Raw genomic sequence first — 19,982 nt, forward strand, 5'->3', positions numbered from 1 at the left:
ATTTAATGTCTTTTTTTTTTTTTTTTTTTTTTTTTTTTTTTTTCCCAATTTTTAATATTTATGATAGATCTTGGGCTGCCTGGTCATTTGAGTTGGACAAACATGACTGGGAAGTAGTGACTTTCCATTTGTGGCAAATAAAATTGTAAGGGAATGGTTTTATCAGCTGAATGTTTGTATCACCTGATGCAACTCACCATAGAGTACTGAAGGAGTTAGCAGATCCTAACTAGAGCTCTCTCAACAATCTACCAAAGGACCTGGGAGTATGAGAAGGTCCAATCTGAATGGAAGTAAGCCAATGTTATACAACATTGCTATGATGCATCTTCTCATGCTACAAAAAGGGTGTGTGAGAAGACACAGAAAAATACAGACCTGTTAGTCTAACCTCATTGCCTGGAAACATTATGGGAAAGATTATTCTGTGTGCTACTGAAAGGCATCCAAATAATAAAGCTGTTATTTGGCATAGTCAAAATGAGTTAATGAAGGGAAAGTCCTGTCTTAGTAATTCAATTTTCTACAACAATATTACTCACTTAGTGGCTGAAGGGAAGGTGGTGCATAAAGTTTTTCTGGATTTTAGTAAGGCCTTTGATACCATCCCTCACAGTGTCCTTAAGGAGAATTCTCCAACTCTGAGATGAATGGGTTCATAATATGATGAATGACTAACTGGCTGAACAGCAGAGCTCACAGTGTGGCAGCCTGTAATCTGGCTGATGGCCAGTCACCTGTGGTGTTCCCCAGGGCCCAATTCTAGGGCCAGTCCTGTTCAACATTTTTGTCAATGATCTGGATGCAGAAGTTGAATGCAGCAAGTTTGCTGATGACATTAGACTGGGAGAGGCTGTTGACTCTCTGGAAGGGTGAGAGGCCTTGCAGAGAGATCTAGACAAATTGGAGCATTGGGCAATTGGCAACGGCATGAAGGTCAACAAAGGAAAATGTTGGGTTCTGCACCTGGGACAGAGTAATATCAGATGCAGGTACAGGCTGGAAGAAGAGTGTCTAGAGAGCAGCTCATCAGGAAGGGATCTGGGAGTGCTGGTTGACAGTAGGCTTAACATGAGGCATCACTGCACCCTGGCAGCCAAGAGAACAAACTGCATTTTGGGGTGCCTTAAACACAGCATAGCCCGCCAGTCAAAAGAGATGATTCTTACACTGTGTTTAGCATTGGTGTGGACTCAATTTGAACATTTTGTACAGTTCTGGTCTCCACAATATAAAAATGATAGTAAGATACTTGAATGAAGAGGGCAACAAAACTGGTAAAGGGTCTGGAAGGCACATCCTATGGGGAGAGGCTGAGGACACTTGATTTGTCTGGTCTGGAGAAAAGAAGGCTAACAGGTCACTTCATTGCTCTCTACAGCTTCCTGAGCAGGGGAATCACAGAGGGAGGTGCTGGTCTCTTCTCCCTGTTAACCAACATTAGGACACAAGGGAACTGAAGTTGTCAGGCAGTTGGAACTCAACTATATTTCTAGGTGCCTTCCAGCTCCTGTCCTGTCCTGTCCTGTCCTGTCCTGTCCTGTCCTGTCCTGTCCTGTCCTGTCCTCTCCTCTCCTCTCCTCTCCTCTCCTCTCCTCTCCTCTCCTCTCCTCTGTCCCTCTTCTTCTTCTTGCAAGATAGCTTTCTCAGCATCTCATGACCTATGAAATTCACCCAGAGATTCAAAGACCAATACTGTTCTCTGAAATAGTAGCACCACTTCCTGAAACATTCTATCTGAACTGAAAATGAGGTTTTAATCTAACTGCTTTTTCAGACGTGTCTTGATTGGTTTACAAGGTGCAGAAAGTTCATACACATATATACATTCAAAGTATTTTTAGATAGTATATGTGGGAGGATCCATATGGTGTGGCAATACCAATGTAGAATTTTCTTAATTTATATGTTAAATCGCATTTAACCACAAAGAAACAGAGGATCTGTGTAAAAGATACCAGCTTATGAAACCAGGAAACTGCAGTCACATTGCATTAGCATATTGACAAACAGGCTTTTTTGGTCTTCTTACATTATGTTTTAAAACTTAATACTTCAGCCAAGATTTTACCTGTTTTAATTGAAATCATATTGTGTTCTACATGATCATAGCCATTGTATACTAAAAAGGCAATAAATTCCTTGCCTAGAGAGTTTATAAAGCTTAGATAGTTATCATTAGAGAAAGTACAAGTTAAGATACAAAAATATCTCCACTGTAAGATCACTTGTAGTTAAAACTAATCAGGTCCCTACACACATATTCATAACATTTCTTTGTACACAGTTCAACTACTGAAAAACGTTTGTGAAAGACTACTAGAACTATAGCTATTGTGAGAGAAGATTTAAAGTAGAGAAGAGTAAAAAAGGCACAAAGGCAAAAGTGGCAGAAAATACAAAAACATACAAAAGACTTAAAGATGTATTGAAAAAAAGGATTACAATATCATATATATATTTTTAAGACATATTCACATTTTTCAGTTTGCATAAAGATTTGGGATCTGACTAGCTGCAAATTACTTTAGGCCATCATGAACAAAGCACCTTTGCATCTATTGGATGGTTTGAATCACGGTAATGCTCATTCCAGTGATGTAGGAATTGTGACTACAAAAAACGATGTCTTACAGCTTCCCGTAAGACAAATCTCAATCACTTATGCAAGAAGTATTTCAAATTGGAGTCTGAAGTTAAGCTGAAGGGAGGTGACCTATTGCAAGGAAAGAAAGGTCAGTAAGGATCTTTTTTGCTGTATGCAATAATTTTTACAATATTTAGAGATGTTAATTAAATATAGAAATACATAACTACCAGTGACCTCAGAAGTAGAAAAAACTGGGTCTATGTAACTGGTCTCAGACATATAACAAGTGTTTTTGTCACAGTATACCAAAAGTTTCAGCACTACTCGAACACAGATTAAAATTTGATTGGTGGTGGGAAGAAGATTTGGATTTTAGGAAAGCTTCCCAAAATTTTTCCCAGAGCTTTTTTGGGAAGCTCTGAACAACTGAACTGATATCTGTTTATTTCCAAACTAGTGAACCAAGACACTGTGCTCCTCTGAGATACTCACAAGGTAGGGAGGTAAACTGTCCTGTCCCAGTGTTCTGCTTGCTTCGGTCATTTTGGAAACTGACACCAAACTCGTGTCTACCATCCCTCTCAAATCCCGGCACCCACTTGATCAGGTCTCAGCTCCCAACTTCCATTACTCTGTTTTTAATGTCTCAGGGAAGTGATGCTTGTTCTCATTACTCAAAGTAAATTAACTGTGTGCCTTAATCTCTCCAATATACATTCTTAAGGAAGCAAATACACACAGGCTGCCATCACCTGAGAAGCAACATTCAATTGCAAATAGAGTCAGTAACAATTTATTTATTTATCTATCTATTTATTTATTTATTATGCCTCTTAATGCAAAAGAAAAAGAACCAGAAATGGATTTCTGTTCATGCCTTTGAATTAATTTAGATGCAGATGAGACAGAGAAAAAAAAAAAGGCAGCATGTCAACCTTCCTTTTGGGGGGAGGAGGAACAACAGGATCCATATCCTGCAGAATCTTGCAGTAGACAGAGGCCTCTAGGCCACAGAGCATCAGGTTGGAACAGCCTAGTAGCAGTGAAAATATCAGACCAAAACAGGCTTGTTGGGTGGACAGGATAGTAAGGCTGTCGGAGAGAAAAGAAGAAGCAAATAATTGAGAAGAGGCTGGAGGAGACAGAATCACATACTTCTTTTCAAATAGATTTCAGTATAAAGCCAAAAGAGAGAAAGACCTTGGGCTGCAGAGAGATGCAGAAGGGAACAATAAAGCTAGTTTTATGAGAAACAGGGGTGTTAGGAAGAGAAGGTGGGTGGAGAGTTGCAGAAATATATCCATTTCCCTCCCTCCCATTTTCTTTAAGGGTGTTTTTCTCAGAGCTTTTCCTTGCTTTTCCCCTCCCCACAGCAATCAGCCAAGCTGGGAAGAAGAGATTGTCTCTGAACTCAGTAGTGTGCCATGAGCACAGAAGACTGATAGTAAACAAGTAAACAGAGCTGACAACTGCGGTAACTATAGAGGCAAAGCCAGCTCAGTGACAAAAATGAAGACTGTTTCAGAGGTAAGGAAGGTTTGTCTTATTTTCTTTCCCTGTCACAGCAGCTCTTCTTCTTATTACTGCCCTAGGGTACTGAAGTAATTGAAATTTGAGACTTTGCATCCAGAAGGACCTTGCCGAGGTCTCAGAATTACTGATGTGGTGGGGTATGTTGTGAGGATTTAGGGATTCTTGCTCTTCCTGTTAGTCATCCTAACAGCCATTCCAAGGCTCTATTCAGACTTGTTTGAAGCCCTGGCAATAAGTAATAATAAGCTTAATAAGCTGATTATTTGCTTCTTATTTTGTATCCTCATTTTTCAACAAACAAATTATTCAAATTATTTTCAGAAAGCACTTATGCAGAAATGTGCTTTTTTTTTTTTTTTTTTTTTTTTTTTTTTTTTTTTCCTCTCAAAAAATTGTGGGTAAATGTGGCATAGCTTTCTGAACATGAAAATGGCTATTTGCTCTCCATGCAGCATGGTGTCCTTTTCCTGGTTTTACATCTCACAGATGATTAGTAGATGATTAGTAGAGTGTTAATTGGATATTTATAGACAAATTACTAACTAAACTGTTAGCTGAAGGTTGCTAAAAGGTACAAAACATTCATATATAATAACAACAGTAATATTTTCAATATAACTAGATTATATTAAAAAGAAACATATTTTGTTGTGTTGAAAACTGTTCAGTGTTGCAAGAGCTATGTTTTTATTGCAAATGGTCATTCACTTTATCTCATCTGCATTTTTCTAGCTAAAGAATTTGCAGAAATGTTTGGTTTGTATATCCATTCTCGTATTACTGTGTGATAGAGATCAGCCAACAATCACAATTTCAAATAGTTGTTGCCTTTTGTTATGTTTCTGACTTTTAGTAGTTCAGAATATAATTCAACACACTTTCTGTTTAGTTTCTCATGTTAGGAGGTAGGATACTTTGAACACGGTCTAAAACATTATTTCTGAAATGCCATTCAGTGTGCTCAACTTATGTGCTTAAATGATTTGCTGACAAAAGATAAATTTAAGAAAATGCTAAATTAATTTTAAGGCATTAGTTTGAAAACATCATCCACTTAACTAATGTGATATAGACAATTTGGGCAACTATTCAAGTCAGTAATTCCTGAATAGTCTACTGGCTGATAAACAATACCCTTAAATTGTCTGGTAAACATTTATGAAAAATAGCTCCAATTCTCCCTCCTTTGGGTCTCTTTATTTTAATGAATTTAATTTTCCTCCAAGTTACAGTCATCTTTTTCTGCAGCAGTACTAAACACTGGGGAAATAAGAGATGGGAGAGAATGCGGCAGAGGAACATCAACCTCTGCAGAATTCAGAGATGTCTTGGAAAGAGAAAGAAGGAGATGCTGAAGAAAAATCAAATTCTTTGGCTGATTTAATTGCATCAAACTGTTTTTTCTTTAATGTTACCCAGTACCTGTAAGGATTCTGCTAGCATGCTCTCATTCAAATGGGATAATTTGTGTAGTACATATCTTCAAAGTTGTTCATTTTATAACTAATTCATTTGTTTTATAACTAATGACGATTAGAAGTCTGCTTTTAGTGATTTCACAGGCATTTGATCTCACTTAGCTACAGTGAAGCCATTTAAATTTAAGCACTTGTACATTCTTCAAAGAAAAACATGAAAGAACTGAAACTGTAGTGGAAATTTATCTTCAACTTCATGCAAATACTAATCATACTTCTCACTCACTCAGATGAGGTCCATATGTAAGAGCTCTGTCAGAGATTAAAGGCTCTTTATCCTCTTGCACAGGCTTCTTCAGGCCATTCACTTGTCTCTTTATATGGGGCGTGGTGGGTGATGCAACCAAACCTCAAATATACCACATAAAATGCTTCTGCTTCCTGCAAGCTTTGTAACTGTGTCCTGTGCCCTGGGAGTTTGTATAGCCCAGTTCTGGCTCCACCTAGTTAAATCCACAGTTTCTTGCCAAGGATCACTGAATTAGGATGGACTTTATATTTCACTCTAAACTTCACAATGTCAAAGCCAGCCCCAGTAACAGAGGCCAGATTAGAGAGACACTCCTTAGGGAAGGTGAGGTGCTTAAAGAAATTTTTTTATCCTTATGGCTCACATAACACAGACCTTAAAATCCAGTTTCTAATAGAGAAGTAAAATAATAGAGTCATATGATTCTACAATTCTATGATAACATAGACCTTAGACTCCAGTTTTTAATCTAGAGGTACACAACCAATTTCAATTTCCCCCGGCAATGTTCAAGAGGCATTTGGATAATGCCCTCAATAATATGCTTTAAATTTTAGTTAGCCTTGAAGTGGTCAAGCAGTTGGACTCAATTATCTTTCAAGGTTCCTTCCTCCTCTCCTCTCCTCTCCTCTCCTCTCCTCTCCTCTCCTCTCCTCTCCTCTCCTCTCCTCTCCTCTCCTCTCCTCTCCTCTCCTCCCCTCTCCTCTCCTCTCCTCTCCTCTCCTCTCCTCTCCTCTCCTCTCCTCTCCTCTCCTCTCCTCTCCTCTCCTCTCCTCTCCTCTCCTCTCCTCTCCTCTCCTCTCCTCTCCTCTCCTCTCCTCTTCTCTCCTCTCCTCTCCTTTTTTTTTTTTTTTTTTTTTTTTTTTTTTTTTTTTTGTGGTGTGCAATATTCTGCTATTCTCAGTCTGGTAAATGTGCAATTCTTTAGTCATTTCACACTGGAGTTTTGAGGGGGACAGTCTGGTTTTCTTACAGGTTTTAAAGAAAAGTGGTTATTTGTGAAATTTTCATTTTCAAACGGAATGTAATTTATAGGACTGATGTAGACCTACTGTTAACAAATACTTTGATCTTGAGCATTGATTTCTCAGATTCATTAGTATCTGTGTGTTAGCAGAGGGTATCTATTTCTCTCTTTTGAGTAGTAAATAGCATAATTAGCACTCAAAAGAGAGAAATAGTTATCCTCTAACAGTGTGAGACTGAAGAACTGCAAAATGCTAATCATTTTGTTATAGGTATAGGACAGATTTTCAGTGTTAAAGACAAGATGTATTCCAGAACTCCAGAAAATTCTGGAGCATAGTGAATATAAATAGTTCACTCTTTCCTAAATGGTGAGAGACAAGGGCTTGGATTTTCTTTTTCCATTCAGCAAAGCAAATTTTCTTTTGCTCACTTCCCTCACTTTGTCTGTACTTGGAGAGTAAAAGATAAAATGTTTTACTACAGAAGCATTTGAAAGGAATTTAGATTTCTTCTTTTATATTTCCTACACTATACTTTGCCAGTATGTTCGTGTTTTGTATTTTGCACCTTTTAATGCCAGGATTCACTTGTATGCACTTGCTCTCTGCTTAGTTATCCTGTATCCTGTCTTAAGAAGTCATCAGAAAAGGATTATAAAGGGATAAAAGTAGTTAGGCATTTAACCCTTGTTACAGCTGTCAAATAAGCTGCTTTTGAGAAGTCAATGATTGAATAAATGGACATTTGAAATATATCAAATAATAGGGTCTGTTTTGTTGTTTTGTTGTTATTTTGTTTGTTTTCTGTTTCTTTCTATATTTTCTGTTCTGTTAATGTTTTTGAGCAGAAATCACCACCACAGTGTCCAAACATACTCCAGAAGTGTATTTCCGGAAATGATTTACTAAGATGGTTAACAGCAGGCTGTTCATTTTCTTAGCCTTTCCTTAGAGGAAGGGGCCTATGCTGTGAAGTATATGGCTACATCTTGTAGGGTTTTGTTCTTTTTGTAAAGATATATGTTTTCTGATTTTTGTTTGTTTGTTTGTTTGTTTGTTTGTTTGTTTTTTGCCTAATAAGCATGATGATGAATGCATTTTAACATCATCTTTATCTTCTCCATGTAAGTGAGAAGAAAGGGCAAACAAGGAAAAATTCTGGAAGCTGAGAGCCATGATGAGACAAGTACTGGCCTTAACAGCAAAGGGCGTAAACCCACAGTATGGGAATGAAGGGAGTAAGGCAGGATTGGTGCCAGTAGCCAGGGTCAACCAAGAGTCTAGATTGCAAAGTAAGTCCATTGTGAGGAGGCAAGTCCAAGGTCAAACCTGCACAATCAAGTCTGTAGGTCAGGGTTCAGATCAATGGGGTACATGGCCAGCCGTAGGTGGGGCTATAATGCTGCTGAAGCATAGCTGAGATGAAGATCATACATGAGATCTGCAAAAAGCAGCTCCCACTTAAGGCACTCAGTGGCATTTGGCGGGCACCTCTACCGAGGTTTCTTCTAGCTTTCTCTGTCAAGATTTCTCAAACAACTTTATTATATTGGAGAGGCAGGCTTGAGCACAGGGAGCTAAGCTGGAATTGTGGTGGAGGAAGTGCAAGCCAGGTTCTAACAGTGACATGTAAGAATTTCAGACTAGCACTACCTTCAGCTTTCAAGGCTATTAGGTTTACTCCTTATTTGCTATACTATTTCCTCATTATCCTCTTAGTCTCAGGTTTTCCTTTATTTTCTGCTTTTTTTTTTTTTTTTTTTCCCCTTCTGCCTTCTTTTTCGCCCTGTATATTCTTTTCAATCATTCTACTTTTCATTTTTTCAGTTCTTTTCCTTTTATTAGACTACCAACATACATTCCCATGTCTGTTCCCTTGTGGTATGCTGTAACCTACTGTTCTTGTCCACGTTCATGCACACCAAAGTAGGTAAAAGCAGTGAATACACACTGCAAAGGTAACTTTATGTAACTTTACCCAGGTGGAATTTAGAAGTGTAAAATGACATAGTCATGTTGCTTCCTTTGCAGTCAATGGAGAAAAGGACTGGTATCTTTGGAGAATGCTTCAGTTTATCTTAAGACATGTTTGAAATAGAAGCAGTACTCATAACATGGCTAACCTTTTCCACTGACTAAATTGCAAATACAACCGAATTTAAGAGCAATGTAAAGTCTGTAAAAAAGATACTCCCTGTGACTTACAGTATACTGCACTTTTTAGAATGGGACAAATCTCTCTCATTTGAACTTGACTACAGGGCTTAGGGTTCAGATGCTCTTTCTTGAGAAGAGATTAGTGCTCATGTTGAAATTAGTGCTCAAGTAGACAAACATTAAAGAACCACTAGTCCTAGTGTACTGGGTTTATGTGGCCAGGTTTTGGTAGCAGGGAAGCTGCAGATGTGGCCTCTGTGAGAAGAGTCCAGAAGTTGCCCCATTTAGAGAAGGGCCAGTTTTAGCCAGCTCCAAAAGGGACCCACCACTGGCCAGAGCCAAGCTAATAAACAATTGTATTTGCACCTCTGTGAGAGCACTTTTAAGAAAGTGAAAAACCCACTACACAACAGCAGCTGGGAGAGCAAGGAGAGAGAAATAGCCCTATAGACACCAAGGTCAGTGAAGAAGGAGGGAGAGCAGATGCTCCAGGCACCAGAGCAATAGTTCCCTGTGGCCTGTGGAGAAGATCATGATAGAGCAGGATGTTCCCATGCAGCCCATGGTGTAGTGCAACAGAGCAGATCTCCATGCTGCAGCCTGTGGAGGAGCACATGGTGGAGCACATGGATTTGACGTGAAGGAGAGCCTAAGGAGAACCCCTGCCGGAGCAGAGTCTGAGCCCGAGCTGCAGCCCATTGAGAGGAGCCCACACATGAGCAGATGGTCTGGCAGGAGCTACTGACTGTGGGGGACCCATGTTGGAGCAGTTTGCTCCTGAAGGATGGACCCCATGGTACAGACCCATATTGGAGCAGTTCTTGAAGAGCTGCTGCTTGTAGGAAGCCCATGCAAGATCAGTTCAGGAAGGACTGCATCCCATGGGAGGGACTCCATGCTGGAGCAGGGGCAGAGATTGAGCATGAAGGAGTAGCAGGGACAAAGCATTATGGACTGACTGCAGCCCCCATTATGCCTTCCCCTGCACTGTTTGGGGGGAGGTTGTAGAAGAGGGTGGATGGGGGGAAGGTGTTTTCAGCTTGCTTTTAGTTTCTCTCTGTTCTAGTCTGTTAGTAACAGGCAATACATTATATTAATCTCTCTATGCTGAGTTTGTTTTGCCTGTGATGACAATTGTTGAGCGACCTCCCTGTCCTCATCTCAACCCTTGAGCCCTTTACATCATATATTCTCCCCCTTCCCTTTTGAGGAGGGGGAGTGAGAGAGAGGTTGGGATGGAGTTCGGCTGCCCAGCTGGGTCAAACCACCACACCTAGCCATCCTGTTTTTAGCTTTAGGGGCTTTGTTACTTTCAAGAGTCATATGCAAGATGATTCCATAAAACAAAAGAAACTATGGGAGGGTAGGCCACCTCATGGCAAGCGGTGTTTAGATGTGTATTTAATAACACTGTGGAACAGCTGTTGCTGGAAAAGAAAGGGATATGGAAGAGGTGAGAATGCCCCTGGGAACAAACTCATTAGATGACTGGGGCCACTGTTAGTATTCTGTCACTAGTCCCATGAGTGATTTTCCAGTAGATACGTGAGAAGACAGAGTATATGACCAGTGCTAACTTTAACACAAATATTTTTTAATTTTTTTCTGTTTGTCTTATTTTTCTCTCCTCAGACCTATGACCAGGAGCTGAGAACAGGTGCAAAGAAGGAACGATGTCTTCAACGGAAAAGCCTACTTCTGTGTGCACTTCTTCTCAGTACTCTCCTTGGTTTTACATTACTTATCACCTACATCATGATGACTTGTGGTCTAGGTATAATATGGGATATCCTTTTCCCTGCTTCCTCATACAATCTATTTTTAAGTACCCTTCCTCTCCTATCTGCCTCCAATGCTTATTAGGCTTAGCATTTTTTTAAGAATCAGACTTTCAGGATCTTGAAGAAACATATGAAGACACCAGTTGTGAAAAGGTACACTCTTCTGCCTTCTCTTTTTCTCATAGCAGGGATATATCCCCACACTCCTCCTCCTCCTCTGCCTGTCATTTAATAAGCCTGGGTTCAGCTTTGTGGGACAGCAGCATTATATTGTCAAGATGTTCTTCTTGAATCTCCTTGTCCTGGCCTCCAGCTTCTATGACCCTGTAGTAACTTCCGGGAAACTGGTGCAGAATTTGAGATTTGTAGCTCCTCCTCCGCTTTTCCATCCCTGACTTAATAGGTCTAGTCTGGGCTCCCCAGTAAAATAGGGAAGCAGAACTACTGGAGCAAGTTCAGAGAAGGGCTACGAAGAAAATTGGAGGACTGAAGCATCTGTTGTACAAGCTGAAAGTAGGAGGGCAAGTTAGCCTGGAAAAGAGAAGATTGAGGGGAGACCTCATTAATGTATATAAATATCTGAGGGAAGGGTGTCAAGAAGATGGAGCCAGCCTCTTTTCAATTGTGCCCCGTGACAGTACGAGAAGGAACAGGCACAAACCCATTCCAGCCCCTGTTGTACATTGGAAACCATTTATTATAGAGACTAAGGAAAGATATTGGTTAGCTTAGATATTGCTTATTTTCACTTTGCATATTTTCTCCTATGAGAACTGCTGAAACCACAGAATGGAAAGTCTTACCTTGATTTACAAATGGCTTATTTAACAATTGAGCTGATCTGTTGTTGTTACAAGATACCCTGACCCCAAAAGAGAACACATACCCAGGGGTTCACAGCACCTTAGATAAGGAGGGTGGAGGTGGGGAGGGGGGTGTTGATCCCCCTTTATCTAAGGAGGAATACAAGAAACACTAGGAAATTTTTATTCTGTTTTAAGAAATGTCATTTATAAGAAATGTTTGTTTCCTATGCTTGAACATCTCCCTCTATGTATTAAGCTTATCTCTTAATTCTCTGTACTATGTCTTTTCTTTGCTCCATTTGTTGACATCATCAGTAGCTTCTTATCATTTGGCCAAATCACTGTGTGCTGTTTCAGAGAGAGCACACTGAGAAGGCAGAATAATCCAACCTGTTACTGCCTAGATAGAATGGAGGGCACCACCTCTGGACTGACTACCTGTCTTTTATTTAAAGAATCTCCCTTACAAAGTGCAATGGCAGCCTTGTTGTAAAGTTAAAGACAGAATACGTATTGTTCCATCTTCAGCAAAAACTTACAAGGAATTCAACAGTCTGTATGCAAAAGAGTTTGTACCAAAAATAAATCTGGAGGGAGGGGAAAGGCATGTCCCACAGACAACTCCTTTTTATTATTTTTTTTTGTGCATGTGTGGAGTTGTTCTCACTGCCACTGCTCAGTTCTCTCTTGTTTACTTCTGTCCAGGATCATGTGATGCTGAGCTGAGGCTTGCACTGCTGTCCAGACTCCTGAATTCTAGGAATGATGCTGTAGACCCCTGTGAGGATTTCTACAAGTATGCTTGCAGCAACTGGGAAAGCAATCACTCAAGCAGAACCACAGAAGAGTCACAAAACGTCTTTGATATATTGTTGGAGGAAAACCAGCTTGTCCTGAAAAGGCTTTTAGGTAGAGAGAGATGGTTGTTGTGTTACTTTCAGCATCTTTCTGAGTCAGAGCTGAGAATATTTATAACTGAGAGCACAATCATTCCTGTCAGGGACTGAGTCCAGTCTCTTCATTTTCTGTTATTACAGGTGCAGGTATATTCTTGAGAGATCATATTAAAATAGTTGCATTTCAAACATTTCAATTCTCCTTGCCAAGTGTAAGAAATGGAAGTCACACTTCAAAATTCAGGAAACTAAACCATTTTCCTACTGCCTTGTAAAAGTAGACCCTTTTTGCTGTGTATGTCTGAGTGTGCACTGTGACCTTGTCCTGACTCCATGTGGGACCAAAACCTAGGTATGATCAACCTTTCTGTTGTGCTCCAGTCTCCATGCAAAGAAAGTCACATATTTGATCTCAGGAAGAGTCATAGCAAACACTAGAAAACGTCTTGCTTTGGGTTACTTGGCAAAGTGTAGATATATTTACTAAACTGCTCTGAAAGTGCAAGGTGATATTTTCTTACAACCTTCCTCTGCTCTAGTACTGCCCATCTTTCTTTATTATCACCTTTATCACTCTTGTAGTTTTTCATTTTTATTTTATTTTTTTTTCCTCAGAGGCCCCACAGTTTGAGATAAGAGGTTCAGCTAAAGAGAAAGCAATCCAGTTCTATCGTTCCTGCATGGATACACAAAAGATAGAATCCCAAGGAAATCAAACATGGAAGAACCTCCTAAATCAGGTGAATGTTTCTGCTGCATCTTCTACATGCAGAAGACAATTCCTGTAAGAAAAAAGAAAAAAAAAAAAAAAAAAGGAAAGAGTGAAATTTAGGCCATATATTCCTGCATGGTGGAATTTTGCTAGCATCTGGTTTTGAAATAAGCTCATGGTTCGCAGCCTGACTTCTACAAGATAAATCTCAATTTGAATGCTGTTTAAAGATTTGGCTTTCTGACATCAGGTACATAAATCTGCCCTCATGACCTTACATTTTACAACTGCTCAACAACCAAGACTGCAGAGAGGGATTACTTAATCTCAGAAGCTCAGTTCAATACAATTTGACTTACAGATCAGGAAACATCTTGCAAAATGGGTGAAACGCTTGTCTAAGATCTGACAGCCATCCACTACTCCAGGCTTCAGGAAAACTTGTCTGAAGAGGAAAATGCTTCTATTGCCATTCTGGGAGCTTCCTCCCAGTGCCAGGGAGAATTCCTGTTAGCAGATTGCAGTTATGCCCTGTCTCCAAGGCTGATGTGGAAACTTTCAGCAGAAGGAACAGTGACAGCAAGGCCCCCTGAGTATCTGCCTGTTAGGGAGGAGGAACCCTAAATTCCTGATCTCTGTTTGCCCACCTGGATAACTTTAGAAAAATATATTCTTTTTCGCTCCCTCCTTCACTGCCTTTTTATTTATTTTATTATTATATTTTTCCAGTGTACCCTGTTCTGTTGATAATTATCATTTGTTTTCGCTGTCACAGAATCACAGAATGGTTGAGGTTGGAAGAGACCTCTGGAGGTCATTTGATCCAACTCCCCTGCTCAAGCAGGGCCACCTACAGCCAGCATCTAGGACCTTCTCCAGATGACTTTTGAATATCTCCAAGGAGGGAGACCCCACAATGTCTCTGGGTAACACGTGCCAGTGCTCAGTCACGCACACAGTAAAAATATTTTCTGATGTTCAGAATCTCTTGTGTTTTAGTGTGTGCTCATTACCTCTCACCATGTCACTGGGCACCACTGAAAAGAGCCTGACTATATTCCTTCCATCTTCGGACATTTATATAGATTGATAAGATTCCCTTTGAGCCTTCATTTCTTCAGGCTAAGCAGTCCCAGCTCTATCAGACTTTCCTCATATGTAAAATGCTCCAGCCCCTTAGCCATTTCTGTGGCCCTTGATTGGACTCTCTCCAGTAGCTCCATATCTCTCCTGAATTGCCGAGCCCACTAGCCCAGCACCTGGACACAATACTTCAGGTGTGACCTCACCAATGCTGAGTACAGTGCTGATCACCTCCCTCAACCTGGTGATACTTTGCGTAATGCAGCCCAGGATACCATGAACCTTCTTTGTGGTAAGGGCACATTTCTGGCTCATGTTCTAGTTGGTGGCCACCGGAACCCCCTACAGCTTTCCAGCAAGGAGTCCCCCGGCATGTACTGGTGCCTGCAGTTGTTCCTCCCGAAGTGCAGGAATTTGCACTTTCCCTTGTTGAACTTTATAAGGTTCCTGTCAGCCCATTTTACCAGCCTGTCCAGGTCTCTTTGGATGGCAGCATGATGCTTTGGTGAATCAACCCCTTCTCCCAGTGTTATGTCATCTGCATACTTGCTGAGGACACACTTGGACCCATCATCCAGATCATTAATGAAGACGTTGAACAGGGCTGGACACAGAAGGGACCACTGGAGTACACTGCTAGGTGGTGGCCTCCAACTAGACTGATCACCATGCTCTGGGCCTGGCTGTTCAACCAGTTTTCAATCCATTTCACTCATCTGCCCATACAGCCCATGCAGCTTGTCAATGAGGATTATTTTGGAGACAATGTCAAAAACCTTATTGAAGTGCAGGAAGATAATTCCTAATGACCCTTCCCTCATCCACCATCCACCAGGGCAGTCATTTCATTGCAGAAGCTTATCCTGTTGATCAAGCATGACTTCTCCTTGGTGAAGCCATGCTGACTACTCCAGATGATCTTCTTCTTCATGTGCCTGCAAGTGATTTCCAGGTTTAGCCATTTCATCACCTTCCCAGGGACTGAGGTGAGGCTGACCAACCTGCAGTTCCCTGGGTCTTCCTTTGTGCCCTTCTTGCAGACAGGAATGATGTTTGCTTTCCAGGTATTTTTCCCAGTCTCCATGATCAATCAGATTATTGAGAGTGGTCTCACAATAATATCTGCCAGCTCCTGCAACATTCATGGGTGCATCCTATCAATGGTCATGGGCTCTGTAAATCCAGTTTGCCAAAATATTTCCTGACGTGATGGTCTTCCACCAAGGGTATGTCTTCCTTACTGCAGCCTTTCCTCTTTGTCTCTGTGACCTGGGTTTCTAGTCTTTCTAGTAAAAACTCTGGCAAAGAAGGCATTCAGAATCTCAGCCATCTTAATTTTCTGTGTAACCAGGTTCCCCATCTTGTTTAGCAACAGACTCACATCTTTCCTGGCCTTTGTTTTTTCATTGATACACTTACAGAAGCCCTTCTTGTTGTCTTCAACATACCTGGCAAAATTCAATTCCATTAGGGCTTTAGCTTTCTTAACTTCATCCCGGCATATTTGGACATCTCGGTATTCCTCCCAGGATACCTGTCTTGCTTCCACTCTTTGTAGGCTTCCTTTTTGTGATTGAGTTTGGCCAGGAGCTCCTTGTTAATCCACTCAGGCCTCCTGGCATTTTTGTCTTACTTCCTATTCATTGGGGTGGACCATTCTTGAACTTGGAGGAGGTGATCCTTGAATATTAACCAGCTTTCTTTTTTTTTTTTTCTATCTCTTTCCCCTCCAGTGTCATCTTGAAATTCATTACTTTCCTTAAGTGAAAGTGACAGATAGTTTTAAAGCAGGGTATGTAGAAACCTTCATGAGTTTCCCTGTTGCTATTTGCTCTATTGTTTCTCTGTTGTCATAATGACTGAGTTCATAGGAGTGAAAAAAATGTTTGTAAATAAGAATCAAAAAAGTGTTTTTCTCACCTGTGGTTATGCTGTCTATCCCTTCTCTAGGTTGTTGGATGGAATATCACAGGCATAGGGAAAGCAAAAGATTTTAATGAAACTCTTCGGATTCTCATGGGCAGATACAACACCTTTCCCTTTTTCAGAGTGCATGTGGGACCTAGTCCTTTTGATCCCAAGACCAATGTAATTCAGGTGAGTGGATTAACGAAAGAGAGTTATCAGGAAGTGCCAGGAACAAAGAGTCAGTAACACAGTTCATGAGATCCAGACTTGCTCAAGTTCTTCTTTGAAGAAAGTTTTCATAAAATTTTCTGTAATCTTCATAATTTTATTGCAAAAAAGACCCCTTAATTCTGGAGAATGAGGAGATGAGGAGGAATAGATCGCTTGCTTTCACCTCTTCTGGTTGATTGGTGTAAATTTCTGCTTTGTTGTGGAATTGTCACTTGTTCACAGGTGTGGCTAGTAGAGCAGTGTACTCTACAAAAGCACTCTAACTGTTAAGCATCTAATACATTATTATACTATTAATTTTGCATCTCATGAGAAATATTTAACAATGTGGTTTATATTTGAATGTCAGTCACCACAGATTTGTAATGAGATTGTAAATAAGCTGCAGAATGCGATAGATCCACAAAAAGTACCTAGGAAACATTTTTGAATCTTTCAGGCAATTTATTAACATTTCAAATGCTGTGACACAGAGACAAAGAAAGCCTATTTAACATAGTCTTAACACTTCTAGTGTTTCTGGAAATAGCCAGATATTTGTCCTTTACTCCTTTTTGCAGATTGACCATCCTGAGTTTGAGATGCCACCTGAGAGTAAATTCAAAGAGAAAAATTATCCTGAGGTAACATATCAGAGACTGACGAAAGGTAAAAATAGTAATTTGGTGTAGGGATCTCTTTGAATTTCTTCCTGATTCAGAGTGACCTATTTCCATGAGGTATGGTCGATGGCCTCTAAAAATGTCTCCAGATGGAATTTGTTATAAAATAGTCTGCTTTTGTAAAATACTAGCTTCTATAATGCAACCAATTTTAGATGCCATTTTTAAAACTTCTAGTATAGAAAGAGAATGTTACAATTTTGAGATATGATTGAGATATAAAATTGAGATGTGATTTAGTAGCTTAGTGGGTAGTATTGGTGATAGGAGGATGGTTGGACTAGATGACCTTGTAGGTCCTTTCAAATCTTGTGTTTCTATGATTTTTATGAATTTTATTTTGTATTTACTAGGTAATATGAATCTGGGGCTCCCTCTATGTTGAATGAATGTTTCAAAACTTTTTTCTTGTTCAAAATAAAGGCTTTATAATCTATTAACATTGGTGTAGTAGGGGAGTAATTTTAAAATGTTTTAACCTAAGCTAGGGAAATAAGGTCTTTGAACATGGGAGTCATTGCAGCAAAGATAATTTCATCACAACTATCTAATTTTTCTGAACTGCATAAAAACTGAGCTGATTTCAGTTTCTCAGTCTGACTCTTTCAGAAGAGTTCTCAAAAAATAAACCCTTTTAGCCATCACAAGTATTCCTGTGATAACTCATTAACATATAAGCAAGACTGCCATTTCCTCTCCATCCAAAATACTGAATTGTGTCACTGTCTACTACAGCTCTCCTAACTCCAGAGACAACAAGCCTGCAGCCCTAAAGTGATTCTGGTGTTTAAAGCAACTGTTAGCTGGGACAAATTAAAATTATTACCTTTTGAGAATTCACTGTTCTTCACTGAGAAAGGAGCTGTACTTGGCAAAGTGTGTTCCACTTGAAGAATTACATGAGGATGTTGTGGTGAAGATGACAGTTTTCAGGACAAGTGCTACATTGTTTTTGAAAGAGTGAATCTTATGTGGTCAAGATGGATGGATGGATGGATGGATGGATGGATGGATGGATGGATGGATGGATGGATGAGGTGACTAACTTTCAGTCATGTTTCTCCCCCTGGTCATATGCTCTGTATTGCAGGTTCTCCGTGTCTATCTCTCATATCTGGAAAAAATTGGAGGGCTACTTGGAGGTCCACAGGATGGTTTCCCTCATTCATTTTCCCTTACCTTGTCCTTCATCTCTAAACTCCAGCGTGTTGTTACCCCACTGCAGGAAAGACAGAAGAGGGGGATGCTGTTCTTTCGCACTAACATTAAGGAGCTACAGGTATCTATCTGTGCCTTAGAACTTGAGAAACACAATTACATGTGATGTTCACATTCTGAAGATCCAGATCAAAAGAGATGTGAGCTACACTGTTTAGATGCCCTTCTTGCAAATTACCCTTGGAGACTGTTGAATTTTAAATAACCTATTAACTTACTGTCTCTTATTGATAGCAGTTGGAATTTCCAGGTCCCCAAATCCACTCCCTGTCTCCCCCATGCTGTTCTGATAAAAGAAATAAATGTCTATTCTCCTTTTCTAGTATAATCAATACCCACACCATAAAAACAGCTCAACTTGTTGAAAGTATCCATTACCAGTATCAAGGAGACAATCCCAGTTTCCCTGTTATTTCTTGACAATCTGTTTAGGCTGACAGCTCAGCATGTAAGCTTTGTTTTACTTCTAGGAAAAGGCACCTGCTATTGATTGGTTGTCATGTCTCCAGGCCCTCTTCCATCCTATGCCAATGAACCTTTCTCAGCCAATTGCAGTGCATGACATGGATTACTTAAGAGGCATGTCACAGCTCATTGAAGGCTGGAACAATGAAAGGTAGGAGTTGTACAAATCTGTGGTTGAGGTTATTCATGCCTTAAGAAATATTTACTTCTGATAACGTAAGTTAATGAGTTGCAAGCCTGCTGTGTCTCTGTATTCACAGGTCCAGTGCTGAGGATTAGCATATACTCCCAATAGGCTTGCACATGCATACAACGTATATGTACACATATAAGGATATATATTGCCCCCCACCACCACCCATGCAAACATGAATAGCGCAGTCAGCCTGATCCTAGTCCTCCTCTGCACATGATCAGGATTGGACTACACTAGTGAAATATAAAAAATATATATTTACGTACACACACAATATGGATTACTGCAGTATTTGGCCTTTGATACTCAGAATGTTCAGTAGCCTGCCCCAGATGCCCTGATCTCCACAGCTGCTGGCACCTGGATATGCGGGCCACTGAGACTTGCAGCCCAACTCTGGTTGCTGGTATTCAGATATCTTCTAGTTACAAATACACATTAAAAACAGATCTCTCCAGTAGCTGGTCAAACTGTTGTTCTCTCCAATAGCCAACCTTGTCTCCCTGGTATCCAGTCCCATTCCCACAAACAAACTCACCCACAAACAAAGATATTTAAAAATAACTTGATGAGACAGACTCTGGTGACCATGCACAGGACTCAACCAGACAGACATACTGACAAGACACAAGTTTACTCTAGTCCATTCTCTGTTATCACCTTTCCCCTTAACTTTACCATGCATAAACTCCTCTCAGTCCACCATGATCCTTTCCTTTCTCTGCCTTTGGTGCTTCGTACAAGCATCCCATATTAAGTCTCACAGAATCCTACAGTCCCCTCAAAGTATCCCATAAGAAGTATTACCCAGTCCTAAAGTGCTCTTTCCCCTTCTTCCCATAATGAATCCTGTACTCAAGTAGGTAATTATCCCTTGGGTATTCAGGGTGTTCTTGAGTGTGAGTTTCTTTGGTTGACTCATGTCAGCGGCTTTCATAGCAAAATGAATGAGCAAATCATCGTTCTTTTGTTAACCCCAGGAGTAGTCCATTCAGGATACTTTGTTGTCACTGTTCAGGTTACCAGGTTTCCTCTGCCTCAGATTATT

At 40.3% G+C, this 19,982-nt stretch overlaps 1 protein-coding gene across 1 annotated transcript in view; it reads left to right on the forward strand.

Annotated features, from left to right (window-relative positions):
* Positions 1-3,984: 3,984 nt before the first annotated feature.
* Positions 3,985-19,982, forward strand: part of KEL (Kell metallo-endopeptidase (Kell blood group)) — a 32,306-nt gene continuing 16,308 nt past the window's right edge. The window contains exons 1-8 of the mRNA XM_082778316.1: positions 3,985-4,117; positions 10,609-10,750; positions 12,269-12,472; positions 13,075-13,199; positions 16,205-16,351; positions 16,954-17,016; positions 18,146-18,334; positions 18,744-18,889. Of these exons, the coding sequence (XP_082634442.1) occupies positions 4,100-4,117; positions 10,609-10,750; positions 12,269-12,472; positions 13,075-13,199; positions 16,205-16,351; positions 16,954-17,016; positions 18,146-18,334; positions 18,744-18,889 (1,034 nt within the window). The 5' untranslated portion in view covers positions 3,985-4,099. The remainder of the gene's footprint in view (positions 4,118-10,608; positions 10,751-12,268; positions 12,473-13,074; positions 13,200-16,204; positions 16,352-16,953; positions 17,017-18,145; positions 18,335-18,743; positions 18,890-19,982) is intronic.

Source organism: Aythya marila (genome assembly GCF_965140915.1).
Source record: "Aythya marila genome assembly, chromosome: 1".
NCBI classification, from domain to species: Eukaryota; Metazoa; Chordata; class Aves; order Anseriformes; family Anatidae; genus Aythya; species Aythya marila.